Genomic DNA, 20,313 nt, shown 5'->3' on the forward strand with positions numbered 1-20,313 from the left:
CTCTGACCCGTGCCATGCGTATGGCAGCCTGCCTCTCAACCACTCCCCCTCCGTGGCTAGTGGAAAATTACCAGCTTACAAGCAGCACAAGTGCAAGCTCTAATGCCCCCGCCCCTCCCCAACTCGTGGTGCAAAAATGCTCTGCCATTTCTACCTCCCAGGATTTTGATATGCCGTTTTTTAAAATTGCTGCAAAGATATGAAAGTCGTGTTCGACCCGAAGCTTAAGTCAGCTTCTCATTCGCCAGCTTCTTGTTCGAATTTCCCCATTCCACCTTAAATGGTACAGGAGTTACATTCTGGCGCCCGAGTGTGATGGACAGGCGCGTCCTCCAATGGGGGGAGAGCGCCGCCGAGCGGGCCAATGGCGCGCCAGCATGGGCGTGACGTCGATCCGAACTTTTCGCGGCGCCACCGGCTGAAAACTAAACCGAGATGGAATCTCCCAGTCTGAACCGGTTTCAACCGGTTACGAGTTCGTTGCTTATGAGGAGAAGGAGACGAGACACTCACACATACAGATTTACAGGCTCACCGCCGCTGCAAAATCCTTTCAGTAAAGACCAAAAAAGAGAAAACCTGTTAACCAAGCGTGACTTTAATCCGTAAAATGAACCGGGCTGAGAGAAAACCGTGAGGGCTCCACATCGCAGTTCATCAACCTGACTAGCCTCGCTAGCATTAACGTTAACTCCTCACAGGACCTCAGAGTGGCTACCGTTACCGTTACAGTCAGCGTTTCTGCTTGCTTTTCTTTTTATTAATTCCTGACCAACAGACAGACCTTACTGAACGAGCCACCAACGGTTTTGGAGCTAGTTAACTCAAGTTTTAGCAACGCTGGCAGAAAAGCAGACCTTTCTTTCAAAGGCTTGGACTTTTCGGTAGGTAAACGGCGGGGGGTTATTCATAACGTGAAACGGTTGTGCTGTTTGTGTAGCTTAGCTTAGACTTCTTTTAACTTTTTCAGATCAACACTGTAAACTTTCATGTAGGTAAGTACATAAGTAACGTGTGTTGTGTCATAGGTTTGCTCACGAAGCTGAAGTCAGCTTCTTGTTCAAATTTTCCTCTTCCACCTTAAATGGTGAAGCAGTTGTATTCTGGGTCCTCGCGCCAGAATGTAACTGCTGCACCATTTAAGGTGGAACGGGTGAGTTCGACCAAGAAAATGACTGTAGCCTAGTCAGTTGCTTAAAGGTTTTGATAACGTTGGAGATGTTGAGGATGTATGGCATGGTCCTGACTTCTCAGGGGATGCGTGTGCAAGATCTTTGTATCTCCGTGTCCTGCTTTAAATCAGTGGTTAACTTTGGATAATCTTCGTGGAGATAAACCAGCAAGCACCATGCAGTGTTTAAACTCCCCCAGCTATATAGCCTTGCAGCTTACAGTACAGTTTAGACAAATCTGCTCAGCAACTGTGCATTCGTGTTAGATGTAGTTAAATAGATTGCTTTATTAGTGGATGGGCAAGTTGATAACTTCCTTCTCACACCTGTATGCTTAAACCTTAAAAGCTATAAGGCAGAAATTTCAGATTTAGTGGGAGGAGCCGACTAGTTAGTGTGTATGTATATGTGTGTTCTGGTTTGCAGTCAAAGAGATCCTTTTGCAAACATGGATCAAAGTCTCGACATTTATTTGCCATATGTAACCATCTGCTACAGGTACAGTTTAATGTTTTACTTTCCAGAGGCAAAATGGTGGATCGTGAGAAATATGCATAGATGATGACCGTAGAGAGTTTGAAAGAAACAGCAGACTGCACCCAGGTTGGAAATAAAGTTGGTCTGCTGCTCATTTGGGGGTGAATTTGGAGGCACTGTTACTGTTTGTTGGTTGAATGTCTTTTGCTGGTTCTGATTGGAGTCAGTTAATAGTGTGCCTCCTCAGATTTGGCTCTGTCCTGTGTCAGTCAGTTGCCCAAGCACGTAGACCACTTTAGGAGAAGGACACGACGAGGACGGCCCCTTCATCTCTGATGCTCCCTGGCGAGATTTGATATGAGAGGAGAGCGGAAAGACGACTTGTTCATCAACGCAGGAGAGCATATGTACAGTTAAAGCCAGCGATGCTAATGGATGAAGCATCTCTCCAGCTAGTAACACAAAGTGGCATCTGTGCATAATCGGTTAAAGAGAATCAGATTTGGAATTGCGGGATGTGGAAGAGAGGACTGTCTGAGTTATCCCGTGCCACTATCCCGTGATCACTATTTTTCAGCAATGATCAACCCAGCGTGGATTTGTGTTGCTGCATTACAGAAAAGGAGGTTAAGTCTTAGGATTTTTGGGTGCCTTTCTGCAGAACATACAAGTGGCTGCAGAGAATTTTGGCTTATGCACGTTTAAATTCACAATCTGTCGATGTTGTTTAGGTCTGTCATGCAGCCTTTGGCTCCAGCCTTATATAAATTGAATAATGAGGACCACTAACTTGCCTCCTTGAAGTGTGTCTTCTGGTTAGGGTGCTCGGAGTGGTGAATGTGAAGCTGGTGTTATGAATACTTGATGCGTTAAGAGAGGAGGTTTCATATTCGGTCACGTGGCCACGCCTCTCTGCGACAGATGTAAACAGTGTGACGTCAAAGAAAGGGCTGGTTCACACGTGGTCTCATTGAGAAAAATAGAGATCAGTCTCTGCTCCTTCTCTGCACACACACCAGAGTGGGTCTGCCAAACCTGTACTTACAGAGTAATAGCTTTGAAGCGTTGGAGTGCTCAGAAAGTTCATGTTGCTTTTCTAGTTTCAATATTTTGAAGTTACTTTTGACACCTTAATTTAATTTTTGATTTAGAGTTGTTAAATGTCTTGAGAGTAAGAGTGCTGGTTTACTGGCTTACTTTTCATATCTGAACAAGCTCAGATAGATCTAGTCCCATGAGTGGTCTGCTTTTCATAGGTAGGGGCACTAGACCACCTGAAGCTTGTAGCAAGAGTTCAGACCATGGCTTGCATGAAGTAGCCTGTCCGCTTCATATCCTTACTTCAAGTACAAGATCTAAAGTCTACAAAGCTGACCTGGGACAGTTTGTCAAAAAGACCATTTTTAAGGTAATTAATATTATTTTAAGGGACTTAGTTTGCCATAAAGAGATTTCATGATACTGTTCAGAGAATGCTTTAATCATTATGATAGGCTTAAATGTTGAGTAAAGTTGAATGAGCTGATCTTGGGTCAGTGTTTTCACTCTGAGATGCTTGATAAATATGGACTCTGATCCTAGATTAGTACTTTTGCTTTGAGTACCCATGCAAACAAGCTCTCCTACCCAGAATGGCACAGTAGGAGTGTCATTCCTTTCCGTTTTTCGTTTGTGAAGTAACACAAGAATACATGAGCAACGTCTAATCCTTGATCAGCACTCTTGCTCTTAGACGTTGGTCCTAGGTCATGGTCAAGACATGTGGATGGCCATGCAGATGGGATGCAAGGAAGTGGTCCAATATTTGGATCTCATTTTCATGACTTTTTCCTGCGGGACGGGACGTTGTCTCCCCTGAAAAGGCCTCACCAGCCCTCCCTGTCCCCACAGAGCTCTATGCCAGCAGTTATGACAATGTTAGCCGACCATGCAGCCAGACAGCTGCTGGACTTCAACCAGAAACTGGACATTAACCTACTGGATAATGTGGTTAACTGCTTGTACCATGGAGTGGGACCGCAGGTAAGAATTTCAGCCCTCTCTGAAATGGCTTCGCCTGCAGTTGCTTGATTGCAGCAGATGAAACTAGTGCTGTTATTTTAACCCCAAAGGGGATTATGCCACTATGCACATTCTCTTAGAAGGCTATCCAAAAGAAAACAAATCTTAGTCTGATCGACTTTGACATTAGTTCACTGTCCCATATTGGAAAGACTTGGGCGGGCGAAACAAACATTGCAAGTTGAACCCACATGCTTCTGCACAGTCCTGCAGGGCATAAAAATATTTTGGTAAAGAATTGTGCAGAGCTTGATTAATGTATACTTCTATTATTTATTATACAACAGATATTACAATAAGTTAGTGCATATTAATTAACTTTACTCTAAATAATCATATCAGTGTGTCCTTGCCAAACTTTTGTGCAGCTTGGTTAAACACATTTTTCTGTTCCAGCAAAGAATGGCCCAAGAGGTCCTCACCCATTTGAAAGAGCACCCAGATGCATGGACTCGAGTGGATACCATTCTGGAGTTCTCCCAGAACATGAATACCAAAGTAAGTCTTCCACCTCCATCTAGTCTACAGCAGTCAACCGGGTCGCTGTTCATTAGGCATCTTGGAGCAAGAGTGCTGTTCATATTTTCTGAATTTCTAACCAGTAGCAGCACTCTAACATCAAGGTGCTTTGTGAGCATGGGCCCTGAAATCTCTACTTTGAGGAAGTTCTGTTGTGATATCCTACAGTTTTTTGGGGAAATCTAATCACCACTAAAACTGTTGTCCTTTTATATTGTTTAAGGTGGAGCAGGTTTTTATTTGTGTTAGTTTGGCATCATGGCTTCAGGTATTTTGACAAGGTGTTCTTGTCTCTAAGTCAAATATTTGAAAGCTCAGAACCTGTGAGTCCAGTATTATGTGTGCTACACCCAAGCAAATCCATTTCTTAATTACAAATCTGTATGAGCTGCTTTAGTGTTTACAGTAAGTTTGGCCCTCTTGGCTAACAACATGCTCAGAGAGGCTTTCCACAGGTTCAGACTGCCTACTCATATCTTACCTTAGTACTCACTCTCTGCAAACTCTTGGGCATTAACATTCATTTGGTCATTGGGCCAATGGGCAAACTGAATGAGGACAACTTGCCATTGAAGGCTCAATCAGAAATCGCTGAAACACGTGAGGCAGTTTTTACTGATGCAGCACCAAGAAGATTTAATCATATGAAGTTCCCTTTTTAAAAGGCACAGTATGTTTCCCATGCTCTCAATTAGAAGACTCAGAGTTAATCCTGTGGTGGCTGCGGCGCTGTTTCGGCTGATCCTAATTGGGGCTTTGATATACTCAGCAGTTGTTAATGTACTCCACTTGTTGGGATGGAACTTCTTCCCCATTATGTGAGAGACTTCCTCAAAGTACCGGTCACCCAGTTTGCCTTTTACTTACTTATTTATTTATTTACATTTTTTGGGCTTGCTGTAAGTGTGCTCTTAACCCTCTGGTCAGTATTACTAATGTTTGGAGTGGATTTGTCAACAGTATTTATAGTTTCATATTATGCTGCCCAAAATGCAAGGGCTTTAGCGCAACTGAGATTTAAAGAGAAAAGGTAAAATTCTTATTTATTTATTTATTTTTTTAGTACAAGTAACACTTCTAAACGACAACAAAATGACCCCCCCCCCCCAAAATCAGAAACAGTATGTAAAGTGCTTTGGCACTTGTAATCAATTGCTTCCCTTATTTTCTTTCTTTTTTATGATTATTGATTTAAAGAGATCAGAAAAGAACAAACAACAAATCACAAAGAGAATATCTTCATTGAAGTTGTTCATATTTGATTATTAACGACAATGTTCCATTATGTTGATTGCTTGTAATAGGAAGAAAAGGGGTGTGTCTTCCTGTGCACCTTGACACAGCTAGGCTTTGGGCGGCAGGCCTCCACAAGGTCTACCTTTTCATTCCCTTATACTTAATTCTGCTCTGCATCCGTTTTCATTGCATTTGCTTCTCATCTGGAGGAGGGAGAGCTAAGCAGCATCAGAGTAAGATGCTGATCCAGGATCAGTTCCTTCTGCCCGTCAGCTCGCGTTCATTAGGAGAAACTGATCCTGGACCAGTACTCCTGCTCTTAGGTATGATATCTTCTCAGTGGTTTAGGCAGGTAGCGGGTATTGCTCTAACTAGGTGTAGGGCAGCTAGGTGTTTCTGCTGTAGGGATCATTTGTCTGTGAGTCTGTGTTTCTTAGTCCTTTTTCTTTTTCTCTATCTCTCTCTCTCTCTCTCTGTATGCATAACCACTGTTTTATTATCAATTTCTTCAAAAAGCCAACATGTAAATATTTAGTGGCTGGTACAATGGATGCAGTTTTGTTTTTATGTTGACTTTTGGTTTTAACCCCAAAGATTAATCCGAAATGGAATTAAAGGTGAATATCTGTTCAGGTTTTTGGGGGTTTTAGATGGGTAAACATTTAACTGAGTGCAGTTTGCAGGGTTTATATCTTCAGATTTCACCTTTAATCACTTTCTTTCCTCCATTTTAAATCTTTTGTTAAACATTAACTCCCCTCGTTGCATCTGTCTTTGTTTTTAACTCTCTTGAATTTTCTTCACTCATCTCAAAAATCATTGATCCCTACAGCTGAAATACTGTTGATTCAAATAACGCAAATTACAGTAACAGTAACTCAAACACTAACTTACCTAAAATTCTCACATTTCTGTAATATAAAAAGGCTCCTGAAGCACTGTATGCATAACTGTATGGAACCAAACCTGTGGCTCGTCTTGCTGTTCCCGAGACCCACACCAGCTAAAGGTGAAAACAGCAGGCGCCGATACTTTTCTGACTTTTTTTTTTTTTTTTTTTTTTTTTTTCTGGTTCTTTGATTTAATAATCAGTAGAATTAGTAGAGGTGTGGTAATCATAGCAGAACACTGTGAATTGGATACCGTGTTGGGGAAGTTGTCGGACCTTTTATTCTCTAAAGCGATAGACGTCTATTTAATATAAAGACTTCTACTATTTTGTGGGTCTTCTGGCTTCCTGCGTGGTTGTGGTTGAACGCAGTCCTGAGCCGTTAGTTACCAGCCGTTAGCACTTCCTTTCCTGTCTTTCACTTTCTGGTGTGAAACTGGCAGAAACAGCAAAACTTCTACAGGCTTCAATCTGCATACACTGATTCTGTAGAAAGTTTTAAAGGAAGAAACCTAGGAATTAACACATTGAAATCAAACCTGCATGAAAGAGTATGTTCAGTCTGATTTTAAACACATTTTAAAAAATGTATTAAGACAGTAATGATTGTCTTTCTCTTTTGGTTTGAGTCATTATTCTGAAAAATGCACAGTACAGCACTAGCTCATGTGGTAAATGGTTAGTTAAAGCTGGGGTCACTAATATCTGCTTTGTTCTTTTGGCATTCCAGTACTATGCTCTGCAGATTCTGGAAACAGTTATTAAAACAAGATGGAAGATTCTTCCTAGAAACCAATGTGAAGGTAAATCTGATCTCCTTTTGCTTACTATTCACAAGCATTGACAACATGCTTTGTTACCAGTCACGTTACATGGTTTGAGATTTGGTACTAGCAGTGAACTGCAGTGAATCCTTGATGCTCTGATTTTCTGTTTTATTTGTTTGTTCCATCTGATCCTGATCTGTACTTCCTTCCAGCAAATCAAAATGTGGTATATTGTTATTGTCTAAGCTTTTAGAAGTAACTTCTTAAGGTAATGCACTAGTCTGGCTGCACTGCATAGTTCAGTTCAGCATTTTCTCTCCTGCAGCACACCCTATTTAGCTTAACAGCTTGCTGTCAAACCAATCATGAGCTGAATTATTGTGTTTGAGTAGAGAGGACAATAAGCTGTTCAGTGCTGTGCTACTGTATGTCAAGAACAGGTCAAGGGCTTGATATAAGGTGATCATAACTGGACAGTTAGCACAGATACGGATTTAATTTGCTTTTAATATGAGGAGCCCGGTAGGCATTATGCAGTCAGCATGCAAACTGAACTGATTCAGATAGAGTAGTTTGCAGGCAGCTTTCACTTGGGGAGGCAAAAAAAAAAAAAAAATTTGTTGCAGCTGCTATGCTGTTGCCAAGTTGAGCTTTATTCCCTTTAAAAAAGTGCTGGAAGTTTCTCTGCCTCAGTGTTTTTCTTCTTCTTGAGCACAGAGAATCATTGCTATGCTGAAGGAATTGCCACAGCGGTCTAATTTTTCAAAACATGCTCCAAACCCTCATTTATAGCTAACATCTCTGTACAACTGTTGCAAACGTGTTTAACAATGCAAACTTAGTTGGAGTGTCATGCTCAAAATAGTGCATTGTTTTGCTTTGCAATGTATTAAAGACACATTTGCAAACCCTGAATGCGATGTGGTGTAATTGGCCTGCAATAATTTATTTTTTGGGTCATATAAAGGCTTTGTTTTATATGAATGCCTACAAATCATCTGGATAATCTGAAATTAAGTTGGATCACACCACACAATAATAAACATGCTTTGTTAGAGAACTCCATATTTTTTTCCTGGTATTGAGTAATACAAAGTGAAGTATTGCAGTAATGATTTATAAAACAATTTTTAATCATTATTGAAACACGCATATTGTGTGTCAGAACACAGATAGAATGCACTTCATCCCAAGGCAACATAAGTCTGGAAAATATCAGACACTTGCTCAGTAGCACTGCCTGCTGAGCTCAAATTCTTAATTGTGCTTTAAAATACTGATTCTTTGAAAACAAGCAGGTGAGATTTTGATCTAGTGGAAAGACGATGAGTGTTGTTCAATATTTTGTAGTGAACCATGATGGTGACTGAGTTGTTGTCGTCGTTGTTGTTGTTGTTGAACCTCCTAGCAAAAAGTATTCTTATTAAAAAAAAATACTGCCATTTTGTCTCAAGTGAAGTTGACTTGTGCTCTCTTGCTCCCTCTGCTGTCCTTAGACTTTACTGCTCTTTGGCCTTGAATTTTTGTGATTTTGCTTGTAACTTTTTAATTTTTACATATTAGTTGTAACTTTCACTGCATTCCTCTATTATTCATTCACCTCACAAACATTTGTGCTATCTTTATTGTATTTCAAAAAGAAAAGTTCAGTGTTGTTAATCATTGCCAGTCATGCACAATGCTTGGCTGGCCCAATAATACTACTTAAATTTAAAAGTTCTCACACCACTCCTGTCGTCCTCTTCTGTGCAGGTATTAAAAAGTATGTCGTCGGGCTGATCATCAAGACGTCGTCTGATGCGGCCAACGTAGAGGTAGTGTCCTACTTTATTTTGGCTCATGATTTTCTCCTTGTTTGACTGACCTGAATGACACTTATGTTTTGTTGTAGAAAGAAAAGGTGTACATTGGAAAACTCAACATGATCTTAGTTCAGGTAAGTGTTTTACAAAATCATTAAAAATGTTTCTTTTGTAATATGCTTTTAAAAACTGTTTAATATATTTTAAAGCTGACAAAGTAGCAAAATGGGTCTAGGTAATAAGTAAATTTAGGTGCTAAGCAAATTTATGATCTTCCATTGCTGTTTGTGTTATTTCTGTGACTTGTAGATCCTGAAGCAGGAATGGCCGAAGCACTGGCCCACATTCATCAGTGACATTGTTGGAGCAAGTCGCACCAGTGAGAGCCTCTGCCAGAACAACATGATTATCTTGAAGCTGCTTAGTGAAGAGGTGTTTGACTTCTCCAGTGGGCAGATGACCCAGGTCAAAGCCAAACACCTGAAGGACAGGTGAGGCTCCACCAGCAGCGATAATTAATAAGTACTTTATCACTTAAATGTTGTGTTTTAGATTACATAATAGACTGAAATGCAGGACTGAAGCATGTAGTCATTAACCATGGCTTCTGTTTCCTGCAGCATGTGTAATGAATTCTCCCAGATCTTTCAGCTCTGCCAATTTGTGATGGTATGTAGTCCCAAACTTTTACATAAAGCACACTACAATTGTTAGTTGCTGGGCTCAAAAATGAAATTTGATTGTTCCATTATGTTTGTTTTTCCATAAGCTATTGGTAGTTGATCAGCATTTTGCTGTCTCTAAAAATTAGCTGCCTCTGATATTATTATTATTATTATTATTATTATTATTATTATTTTTATTTATTTATTTATTTATTTATTCAATCCCATTTCTAAGGAAAACTCCCAGAATGCTCCTCTGGTGCATGCTACCTTGGAAACGTTGCTGCGGTTTTTGAACTGGATCCCTCTGGGCTACATCTTCGAGACCAAACTAATCAGTACTCTGGTGTACAAGGTAAGAGCAGCTGCTCTCGCATCTGCCTCACTCTTCCCTTTATAATTGTGTTCATAAGGACATAAAGGAAAGAGGGAAAATCATTAATCCTAGATCAGCACACTTGCACTTTTTCTGTATTTTACTTGAAACTCAGCAATATTTTTACTTCTGCATATATCAAATCTTGGATAATATTACACTTTTTCTCCTTCTTTCATCACCTCTTGCTAGTTCCTCAATGTTCCCATGTTCCGCAACGTGACGCTAAAGTGTTTGACGGAGATTGCAGGTGTGAGTGTGAGCCAGTATGAGGAGCAGTTCGTCACACTGTTCACACTCACCATGATGCAGCTCAAACAGGTAACACCCACATACTTGCTGTATATCATCAAATCTGTAAGTCATTCACAGGATAGAGCAGCTGAACAGACAATCTATACTCATACAATGCAAAATAAGTAATGCTTTTTGTTTTAGATTGACCTTTTTTTTTTATGGTATGGTTTATAGATGCTGCCTCTGAACACGAATATCCGTCTAGCATACGCAAACGGGAAAGATGATGAGCAGAACTTCATCCAGAACCTCAGTCTGTTCCTTTGCACCTTTCTCAAAGAGCACGGCCAGCTCATCGAGAAGAGACTCAACCTGCGTGAGACGCTAATGGAGGTACATGCATGCCTGAGAGACATCCTGGGGGTGCTAAGAGTGGATGGAACAACTGTTTAGGCTTTGCAGTCCAAGCATGATTTATTTAAGTGATCTATATAGAACATATTTCAAATGTATAACTAACGCTATTTTGCATACAAGTTTTTTTAGAAAGAGAAGAATGCAATTTGTTTCATTTGCTCTCTGTTTGAATTTAGCGATGTCAAATGATCAGCCGCTGTCAGTGGTGTTGTCATTGCGTCTAGCATGCTGACGAATCGAAAGGGTCCCTGCAACTACAGCTTTATGACCAACATCCACAAGAGTAGTTGCTCTTCTGCTTAATCATAGGATAGTGTTAGCATCTCTGAAACTGCTCAAACTGAATTAAGGACTTTCAAGCGGTCTGTGAAACCTGCATGAAAAGTTTCAGCTCCTGAATGTAATGACTACCCATTCTTCTTTTGCTTTTCCATAATGGAATCTAACTGTCCCTATGTGATTGCCCATTTTGTGAGGAGCAAAGGGTATCATTTTACACCTGAAGACATTCTGCCTGTTTGTCGTATTTTAAGCTTACTGCTTTAAACTAAAGATGTCTTGTAGTTTTAATGCTTAAAAAAGTATAGCTGAACATTTTACATTTGTGTCATTTATTCACATCAGCTAATTAAATTTTTTTTTATGTTGTGCAGTACAGGGTGGATCTGACATGGGAGCCACTGTTATGTGCAGTTCTGTAATAAAGCTTTAAGACACAATTTTTCCTCTTTGTAATTCTTTGCATCTCCCCCTTCTAGGCTCTCCACTATATGCTTCTGGTGTCAGAGGTGGAGGAGACAGAAATCTTTAAGATTTGTCTGGAGTACTGGAATCACCTGGCAGCAGAGCTGTACCGAGAGAGTCCCTTCAGCACCTCCACCTCACCCCTGCTTTCTGGCAGCCAACACTTTGATGTTCCACCACGCAGGCAGCTCTACCTACCTGTATTGTCCAAGGTGGGCATCTCATAGATCCACATACGCTGTACTAAGGCTTTACAAAGGAAACAAACAATAAACAATGGTGGATTTTAGGATTTTATATGCACATGGAAGTGCACACTCACTGAGGTTGATTTCCTTAATTTACAGGTGCGTCTGCTGATGGTGAGTCGCATGGCTAAACCAGAGGAGGTGTTGGTGGTTGAGAATGATCAGGGGGAGGTGGTGCGGGAGTTCATGAAGGACACAGACTCGATCAATCTCTACAAAAACATGAGAGAAACGCTTGGTAAGAGCTAGTGCTATTTGCCCAAATTGCACCAGCATCACTTCCACAGTGAACTTTGCTGACATTTTGACAACTAAGATAATTTTCTGCTAAAGTCCACCATATGTTAAGTGCAGAATGTTGCGCCACTTGAATTGGAAGTGGTCTCCCGTGATTACTCAAAGTTTATTCTTGCTGTGGTTTTGTCATTTTCGTAACAGATTGATTGAAATTTTGGTTCAGTGTTGTGTTTTTTTTTTTTTTCCCTTTCTCCTCTTCTTTTAACATTCTTTCTCTTGCTTACTCCCTTATTCTTTTCTTTTTCTCTTTCGATAGTGTACCTAACCCATCTGGACTATGCAGACACAGAGCGGATCATGACAGAAAAGCTCCATAACCAGGTAAATGGGACTGAGTGGTCTTGGAAGAACCTGAACACATTGTGCTGGGCCATTGGCTCCATTAGTGGAGCCATGCACGAGGAGGATGAGAAGAGGTTCCTTGTGACAGTCATCAAGGTATTATCTCATTGCTCAAACACACATGAACATATATTGGACACTTGTACAAGTATATATTGACAACAATTCATGAAAAACAATGACTTTATGTTGTTTGTTAGGACCTGCTAGGTTTGTGTGAGCAGAAGCGTGGTAAGGATAACAAGGCCATCATTGCTTCCAACATCATGTACATTGTGGGGCAGTACCCACGTTTCCTTCGTGCACACTGGAAGTTTCTTAAGACTGTGGTCAACAAACTGTTTGAGTTCATGCATGGTATGTCACACAGCCTCTGAGCCTCTGTCCTATGTGTATTTTAAATGATCAGTGAATATTTAAATACTACTATACAGCCGATTGACTAAACTAAGCTAGTTAAAGTGAGCGAAACAGACTTTTAGAACTAAATACATGTAAACACCTGAGTGTGCTTGCCATACTTTGATATCCTAAACTAGTGATAGATTTAAAAAAAAATTTTTTTAGAAACCTATTCCAAATGAATTCTCTCTTAACTGAGATTTTACCTGCTCAAAAACATCTGATTGAATTCATAGTTTGGTAACTAATTAGCTGATGTGAATACTAGAACACTAAACTGCCTTGCTGTGGCATGACATTTAAAAATGCTAAATTCTGAATCTCCCTTTAATCAGTGTGTTTTGATTGCTTTTCACACACATTTGATACATTGAATTAGGGACAAGGGAGACCTCTTTAGCAGTCTGTCTGTGTCTCTCTCTCCCTCTCTCTCAGAGACCCATGATGGAGTGCAGGACATGGCGTGTGACACATTCATTAAGATTGCTCAGAAGTGCAGGAGACATTTTGTGCAGGTGCAGGTTGGAGAAGTCATGCCTTTCATTGACGAGATTCTCAACAATATCAACACCATCATCTGTGACCTGCAGCCACAACAGGTTAGAATTGGCAACCATGTTTGGAAAAAAAAAATGATGGTAATGTAATTTTGTAATATATAAACATGCACTGAAACTTTTGGAGTACTTGTTAGGGTGAGTCCTGAAGTCAGGGAGACAATATACATGCTAATAATTCAGTGAAATGGCTAAGTTTGAACAAGGCTGATCAGTGTGACACTTGTGTTTAACGTTAAGGAAGTATATTATGTTGCTACTGCAAAAATATGAGCACATTGCCAAAAATGAGTTGTTCTGGACATTATAGAAAAAGCAGATGTAATGTGGCTATGACTAGGTAGTCTGCTACTGTTGCCATTAGTTGTAACCAAGCAATAACAAATTATTTCTCTGTCCTGTCTTGACAAACAAACATGTTGAGACCTCATTAACTGAGGAGAAGAAAGAAGTCCTGATCATGTATCAACTTTTAAGGGTTAGCTCTTTAACTCAACTGAATAACACAGGGTGCTCCTTCAGATATGTCCAACGCAGAAGCTTTCCAGTTTAACACAGTGATCAAAAATTTTACTTGTTTTATGATTCTCAAGGCAAGTTTTTAGATGTGCATCTGTTTACTGCATTTTTTTTTTCTCTTATGGGTCTGATTACTTCAGCTTGCTGGCACTGGTGCAAATATGTAATTTTTTTCACAGTTTAATAACTTACAGAAACTTTTACAGAGTTAAATATTAAAATGTTTTACATAGCATGTATGTTCTTTTTTTTCTTAAATAATTTTTTTTTCTTTTCATCTTGTTTACTCCATGTAGGTTCATACATTCTATGAGGCAGTGGGTTATATGATTGGCGCTCAGACAGACCAGGCTGTGCAAGAACACCTGATTGAAAAGTACATGCTACTACCCAACCAGGTGTGGGACAGCATAATACAGCAGGCCACCAAGGTAAGACATGAGCACTTTACTCCACCCCACATCGTTACATACGATAGTTTACTGTATGACTCGAGGCAACATTCTTTTGCTGAAGTCCATCGGATTGGCAGGTGGAGAAGCGTGATTCTTCACTCTAGAGAAAACGTCTCCAATGCTCTAGAGTCCAGTGGCAGCGCTTGACACCACTGCATTCAACGATTTGCATTGGAGTTGGTGATTTAAGGCTTGGATGCAGCTGCTCAGCCATGGAAACCCAAACCATGAAGCTCTCTATGCTTTTCTTGAGCTAATCTGAAGGCCGCATGAACTTTGGAGGTCTGTAGCAATTGACACTGCAGAAAGTTGGCGACCTCTGCACACAATGAGCGTCAGCATCCGCTGAACCTGCTCATTTTATGTGGCCTATCACTTCGTGGCTGAGTTGCTGCCGTTCCCAGTCACTTCCACTTTGTTTATAATTCCACTGTGACTGGAATATTTAGTAGCGAGGAAATTTCATGACTGGACTTGTTGCACAGGTGGCATCCCGTCACGGTACCACGCTGGAATTGACTGAGCTCCTGAGAGTGACCCATTCTTTCACAAATGTTTGTAGAAGCAGTCTGCATGCCTAGGTGCTTGGTTTTATGCACCTTTGGCCATGGAAGTGATTGGAACACCTGAATTTAGTTATTTGAATGGGTGAGTGGATACTTTTGGCAATATAGTACATGTAATGATTTGAAGTTTCACAAGCCCTTCGTAACTTTATTTGGCCCCTCAAATAGTTGGGACTTCACTAAAGCTTTTCACTAAACTTGTGGAAAACAAAAAAAGCAGTTATCAGGACCAGCTAAGAGTAAAAGGTGATTATTCAACCAGTTGGCCAGCCAAGGACACAGTTGGAACCTCATTGTGGTCCAGCAGGTTCGCATCAAAAGTGCTTGATAAACATCAGTGATCTGAGTCTCTCTCTGACAGAACGTGGACATCCTGAAGGATCCAGAGACAGTGAAGCAGCTCGGCAGTATTCTTAAGACCAATGTGAGGGCATGTAAGGCTGTGGGTCACCCCTTCGTCATACAGCTGGGACGTATTTATCTAGACATGCTTAATGTCTACAAGTGCCTCAGCGAGAACATTTCAGCAGCTATACAGACCAATGGTATGTATGAGAACATTTTAGAACGCTTTAGTTCTTTTGTTTTATTTGTTGCTTGTTCACACATTCTAATAGCATACAAATCCTAACGAAGACTTCAGCAATCTGCATAACGTTTGCATAGAAGAAACTGTAGAGACAGAGTAGGAGGCTAGATATTTAATGCTGAATGCTCTGATGCTGCTGTGTTTTTACAGGAGACTAGAATAAGAATAGAATTTAAGAATAAACACTTCCTGGACTCTGTGAGGCTCTATTTATAGATACACTACAGAGACATTCTGAAGCGTTACAGTGAGTTTTGGTTGTTTTTTGTGTGCCTTTGTCTCTGATTTGTTTTGTGTGTGTTTGTGCAGGGGAGATGGTGACAAAGCAGCCTCTGATCAGAAGCATGCGCACTGTAAAGAGAGAAACTCTCAAACTCATTTCAGGCTGGGTCAGCCGTTCCAACGACCCACAGATGGTGAGACATTTTTGCAGCTCTTGTAGCAAAAACTTCTTTCTCAAAAATGGCAACTTTTATAGGAGCAAAAACAAAATTTCTTAACTTTGGCGCCTGTTAATGTAAAGATGGTTTAATTGATTTTAATAAATTCAGTCAAAAAAGGGTTTGAGTTTTCTGGAGTTGACTTGGTCTCAGCTCCTGCCACACATCCTAAGCATATTTTGCCAACTATTTGAGCAGATACAGATCAATGATGTGATAAATGTGTTGCCAAAGTGTTTTAGACAAAATAAAGTTCCAGTAGTTTTGGGCTAGAGGTGGGGTTTGTGCTAGCAAGCTGAGACACTGTTGCAGTTATGTGCAGCCTTGTATTTAAAACAAACAAAAAACAACTATTCGGTCTCTTTCCTGCATTACACATGCATCTGTCAGAATAGCCCTTGACTCAACAGTCGATTCCTTAAAGCCTATCAACACTTGAGGTCATTGGCCAAGAGTTGACTCGACTTCCAGACACATCAGAGTTGAAGAATTGACATCAAGTCCCCTTCCCAAAACTAGATACAACAGCAACAACGTATATGCAGATCTGATCCCTAGAGTTTGTGCAGACTGCTTTTCCTCAAGTGTGTGCAGTTCTGATGACCTTCAAATACTGAAAACAAGCCTATGCTCTCCTTTTTTCAAAATTTTAAGAAACATCCTTATCAGAAACTGTGTTTGTAATCTATGCACTTAGTGTGATATCTCATGCTCAAGGTTCTTTTGTAGTTACAAAGAAAGTATGTTCCAAATAACAGTTTTTTTGGGTTGAGCAGCAGGATGTTCCTAATGTTGTATTAATATCTGGCATTTGCTGTATTAGTCTGTGTCTCTGAGAGCTGTTGTCTAATGCAGGTGTGAGTCAGTTTGAACCTGTTCAGATTATCTGTCCTCACATTGTGCAAACACTCACACTTGCTATCACTCTCAGTTCTCTGACGCTTGCTGCTCATCCCTTAAGCCTGTGTGTGTGTGTGTGTGTGTGTGTGTGTGTGTGTGTGTGTGTGTGTGTGTCTGTCAGGTGGGGGAGAACTTTGTTCCGCCACTGCTGGACGCCGTCCTTATAGATTACCAGCGGAACGTCCCAGCGGCCAGAGAGCCGGAAGTGCTCAGCACCATGGCGACCATCGTAAACAAACTGGGCGGTCATATCACAGGGGAGATCCCACAGATATTTGACGCTGTGTTCGAGTGCACATTGAACATGATCAACAAAGTAAGGTTGCCTTTAGTTACTCACTCGAACTTTCCTGTTGCATACCAAACTTCTAAACAGTCATCATGTCTTTGACAACTTGGAAAACGTTAATATATTTTCTGCCAGACTTGCGTGTAGTGTGTATTTAGGTAACAAGGTGTGTGTATAGTTGTACTAATTAAGATTTTTTTAAAAATTTGTTTCTTGTCATAAAAATACATCAATCAGAAGATAAACATTTCACTTTGCTAGGATAAAATGTTTACAGTGAGACCAACTAAAAATGTATTTTGTCTCATTGCCCAGGATTTTGAGGAGTATCCTGAGCACCGAACACACTTCTTCTACCTGCTTCAGGCTGTAAATTCCCACTGCTTCCCTGCCTTCCTGGCTATTCCCCCAGCCCAGTTTAAACTGGTGCTGGACTCGATCATCTGGGCCTTTAAACACACCATGAGAAATGTGGCTGACACTGGTGAGAACAGAAATACACACAACTCAGTCTTGTGTAGGACTACCTTAGTGATGCATTCGTGTTGCTTTTAATAGTGTTTATTTTTGTTATGGATGCAAGTAGCAGAGATGAGTATTAAAGAAATGTGAATGCATTTGTATTGAATTATATATTGTTTTATTTACATTATTGTATGTTTTAGATCACAATGATTGGACTAGTCCTTTTAATTTGAAATCTGGTATTAAGTCTACTGTGTGTTACTTATCGGATGCAGTAATCCATGGTTATTGTGAATGTGATGACTTGTCTTCGATTCTGTTGTGAACTAATCTTGTATTGAATATATGGAATGCAGTATTTGAGCATGAAGTTGAGTAAAGTATAGTGGTCTGTAATGTTGTGAGTTGTCTAACCTGAAGAGCATGTAAACATTATAATGAAATAGTGTTTATGTTCGTACAGGTCTGCAGATTCTCTACACATTGCTGCAGAATGTGGCCCAGGAAGAGGCTGCAGCTCAGAGCTTTTACCAGACTTATTTCTGCGACATACTGCAGCACATCTTCTCTGTAGTCACAGACACGTCACACACAGCTGGTGAGTCACTACATGCACTCACAGTTGCAGTACATACAGCAGAGCTTCGCTGTAGGTAATGATACGTCACACACATCCAGTGACTCAGTGCTGCTTTTCTCAAAAAATCAAAAAAGTGCATCTCTCAACACTCAATGGCCAGTAGAGGGGTGTACACACAGAAGACTTACAACCTGTCTACGTGCAAAGGATCCTTCATACAAATGCACCTCACTCACCTGCTTAACCAGCTTTTTAAATGCATAGAAATGCTTCTTATTTTGAAGCCTGGAACTAGTGGTTCAGCCTCACTGCTTGTTGTACTGTGTACCTGGAGCCCGCCTCGTGAACTAAATCCAAGGTTGAAATAAGCTGCAAGTTAGATGGCTTGGTGACGCTGACCCCTGGTGCTATCTTGGACAGTTCAGTGTTTTTCTCTGCTCTAACACACCTAATTTGGCACCGAACAGGTATTACTAAATGAGTCAAGGAAACTCAGCAGTTCTGTTGCTGTCTGATTATGATGCACACTGCCTTAGACTGACTTTTCTTTCTCTGTGTCCTGCAGGTCTGACAATGCATGCGTCTATCCTGGCATACATGTTTAATTTGGTGGAGGAGGGTAAGATAAGTATGACCCTGAGCCCTGCAAACCCGGTCAGCAATCAGGCTTTCATCCAGGAGTATGTGGCCAACCTGCTCAAAACTGCCTTCCCTCATCTACAGGAGTGAGTCTTCATTTTACTGTATTTAATTTGAATAAAACTATTTTAATGTATTTAAATTGATAGTTTTAAACATAGTTTACATTCAGTGCTAGGTAAGGACAAGTGGAAACTAATGGGACATGAAAGAAAGTGGTTGAGAGAACTGTTGTTGTTGATTCCTGCTGAGCATGCTTGTTGCCCAAACCATTTTTTTGGTTTTGTTTTGTCCCCCTGCCCGCTTTGGAAGAAGCAGATCACTCAAAATAAATAAAATAATTCATTTAGTTAGACTTGCATGCCAGATAACATTTAAAACATTTCACTTAAAACTTCACTTTGTTAGATGGAGCCTTGGGTGTTTCTGAATATTTCCCTTATATGGTACTTTTGTCCATGTGCCTTGTGTGGATGAGCTAGTTATGTTTGTGTGTTTTTTACAACTGATCTAGTGCCACTTCCTGCTACCTAAATACTGATTTTTGTTGTTTGCATACAGTGCGCAGGTGAAGGTGTTTGTGACGGGGCTGTTCAGTTTAAACCAGGACATCCCTGCTTTTAAAGAGCACCTGAGAGACTTCCTGGTACAGATAAAGGTGAGTCTCGTTGTGGGTTTAGTCAGTCATTCTTTACAGACACTATGATTATAGCACATCACTGTTCTTTACCTGTAATATTTACATTTAAGAATGTAAGAAAATAAACTGCTTTTTATTTTGTTAAAACTGCTTGATCTGCCATGTGTTGAGACTCAAATCTCAGACAAATTAGGATTTTCAGCATTTTGAGTTCAGTATGAGCTACAATGTGTACAGTAGTTTTTGGATTGAAGTTTTCAGGCTGTGGATCACTGTTGGCTCTAGAGACAGCTTACAGTGTTTGAGTAGAATAGCAGTGTTGGCCTTACTGCTCTTTTGCATCTGGGAGGAGGTGGGGGCGTTTATAGCATGTAGGGTCATCTAGAGTGCAGCAGGACAGTTGAGGAGTTTAGATGTCTGCAGGGGGCTGTTTTTGGGAGGCGGCTGACTAGAGCTTGTGAAATGTTGGCAGACTAAAATTTTTTTTTTTTTTTTTTTTTTTCTTCTTCACTCTCCCTCTCCACTTAATCTCTCTGCCCTCTGTCCCTCTCTCCCTCTCCCCTCAAGGAGTTTGCGGGTGAGGACACTACAGATTTGTTTCTGGAGGAGCGAGAGGCGTCTCTACGCCAGGCTCAGGAGGAGAAGCATAAGCTGCAGATGTCTGTCCCTGGAATCCTGAACCCTCATGAGATCCCAGAGGAGATGTGTGACTGAACACACACCTCTCACACACACATACACACACAATGTGCTGGCACCTTAACACAACTGTAAATGCATTGCTAAAGACAGAAGTGTCCTGTCTGTCTTTCTGTCTGTCTTTGGGGCCGTGAAGCTGTGTGTGTGCGCTGAGGTTGGGGGGTGTGTGAGCAAGTTCCTCCTCTTTGGAGGAGCTTATCTGCACTTGGCTGTCTCTTGACCAAAACAATGCCAATCTGTAAATGATCCAGTCACCCAGTGGCCCTTTTTACATAAACCTGCGTTGTATATGGACACTCTTATTGTGTAATATCTTTCCATAGT

At 40.7% G+C, this 20,313-nt stretch overlaps 1 protein-coding gene across 3 annotated transcripts; it reads left to right on the forward strand.

The window, feature by feature from the left end:
• The first annotated feature begins 444 nt into the window (after positions 1-444).
• xpo1b (exportin 1 (CRM1 homolog, yeast) b) lies at positions 445-20,279 on the forward strand. 3 transcript variants are annotated; one of them, XM_017716731.2, is made up of 25 exons: positions 445-884; positions 3,540-3,671; positions 4,107-4,208; positions 7,085-7,157; positions 8,874-8,935; positions 9,013-9,057; positions 9,233-9,414; positions 9,544-9,592; positions 9,824-9,943; positions 10,157-10,285; positions 10,436-10,594; positions 11,377-11,574; positions 11,710-11,848; positions 12,164-12,345; positions 12,450-12,606; positions 13,087-13,250; positions 14,024-14,158; positions 15,110-15,293; positions 15,647-15,753; positions 16,799-16,993; positions 17,282-17,450; positions 17,895-18,029; positions 18,577-18,736; positions 19,212-19,308; positions 19,858-20,004. In XM_017716731.2, the coding sequence occupies exons 2-25, from the start codon at positions 3,546-3,548 to the stop codon at positions 20,002-20,004; spliced, it is 3,216 nt and encodes a 1,071-aa protein (XP_017572220.1). In that variant the 5' UTR covers positions 445-884; positions 3,540-3,545. The 3 variants fall into 3 exon arrangements, with proteins under 3 accessions (XP_017572220.1, XP_017572221.1, XP_037398194.1); XM_017716732.2 differs by lacking the exon at positions 445-884 and adding an exon at positions 5,534-5,601 and having other exon boundaries at positions 3,541-3,671; positions 19,858-20,279; XM_037542297.1 differs by lacking the exon at positions 445-884 and having other exon boundaries at positions 3,546-3,671; positions 19,858-20,279.
• Positions 20,280-20,313: the final 34 nt, after the last annotated feature.

This window comes from Pygocentrus nattereri, chromosome 10 (assembly GCF_015220715.1).
Source record: "Pygocentrus nattereri isolate fPygNat1 chromosome 10, fPygNat1.pri, whole genome shotgun sequence".
NCBI classification, from domain to species: domain Eukaryota; kingdom Metazoa; phylum Chordata; class Actinopteri; order Characiformes; family Serrasalmidae; genus Pygocentrus; species Pygocentrus nattereri.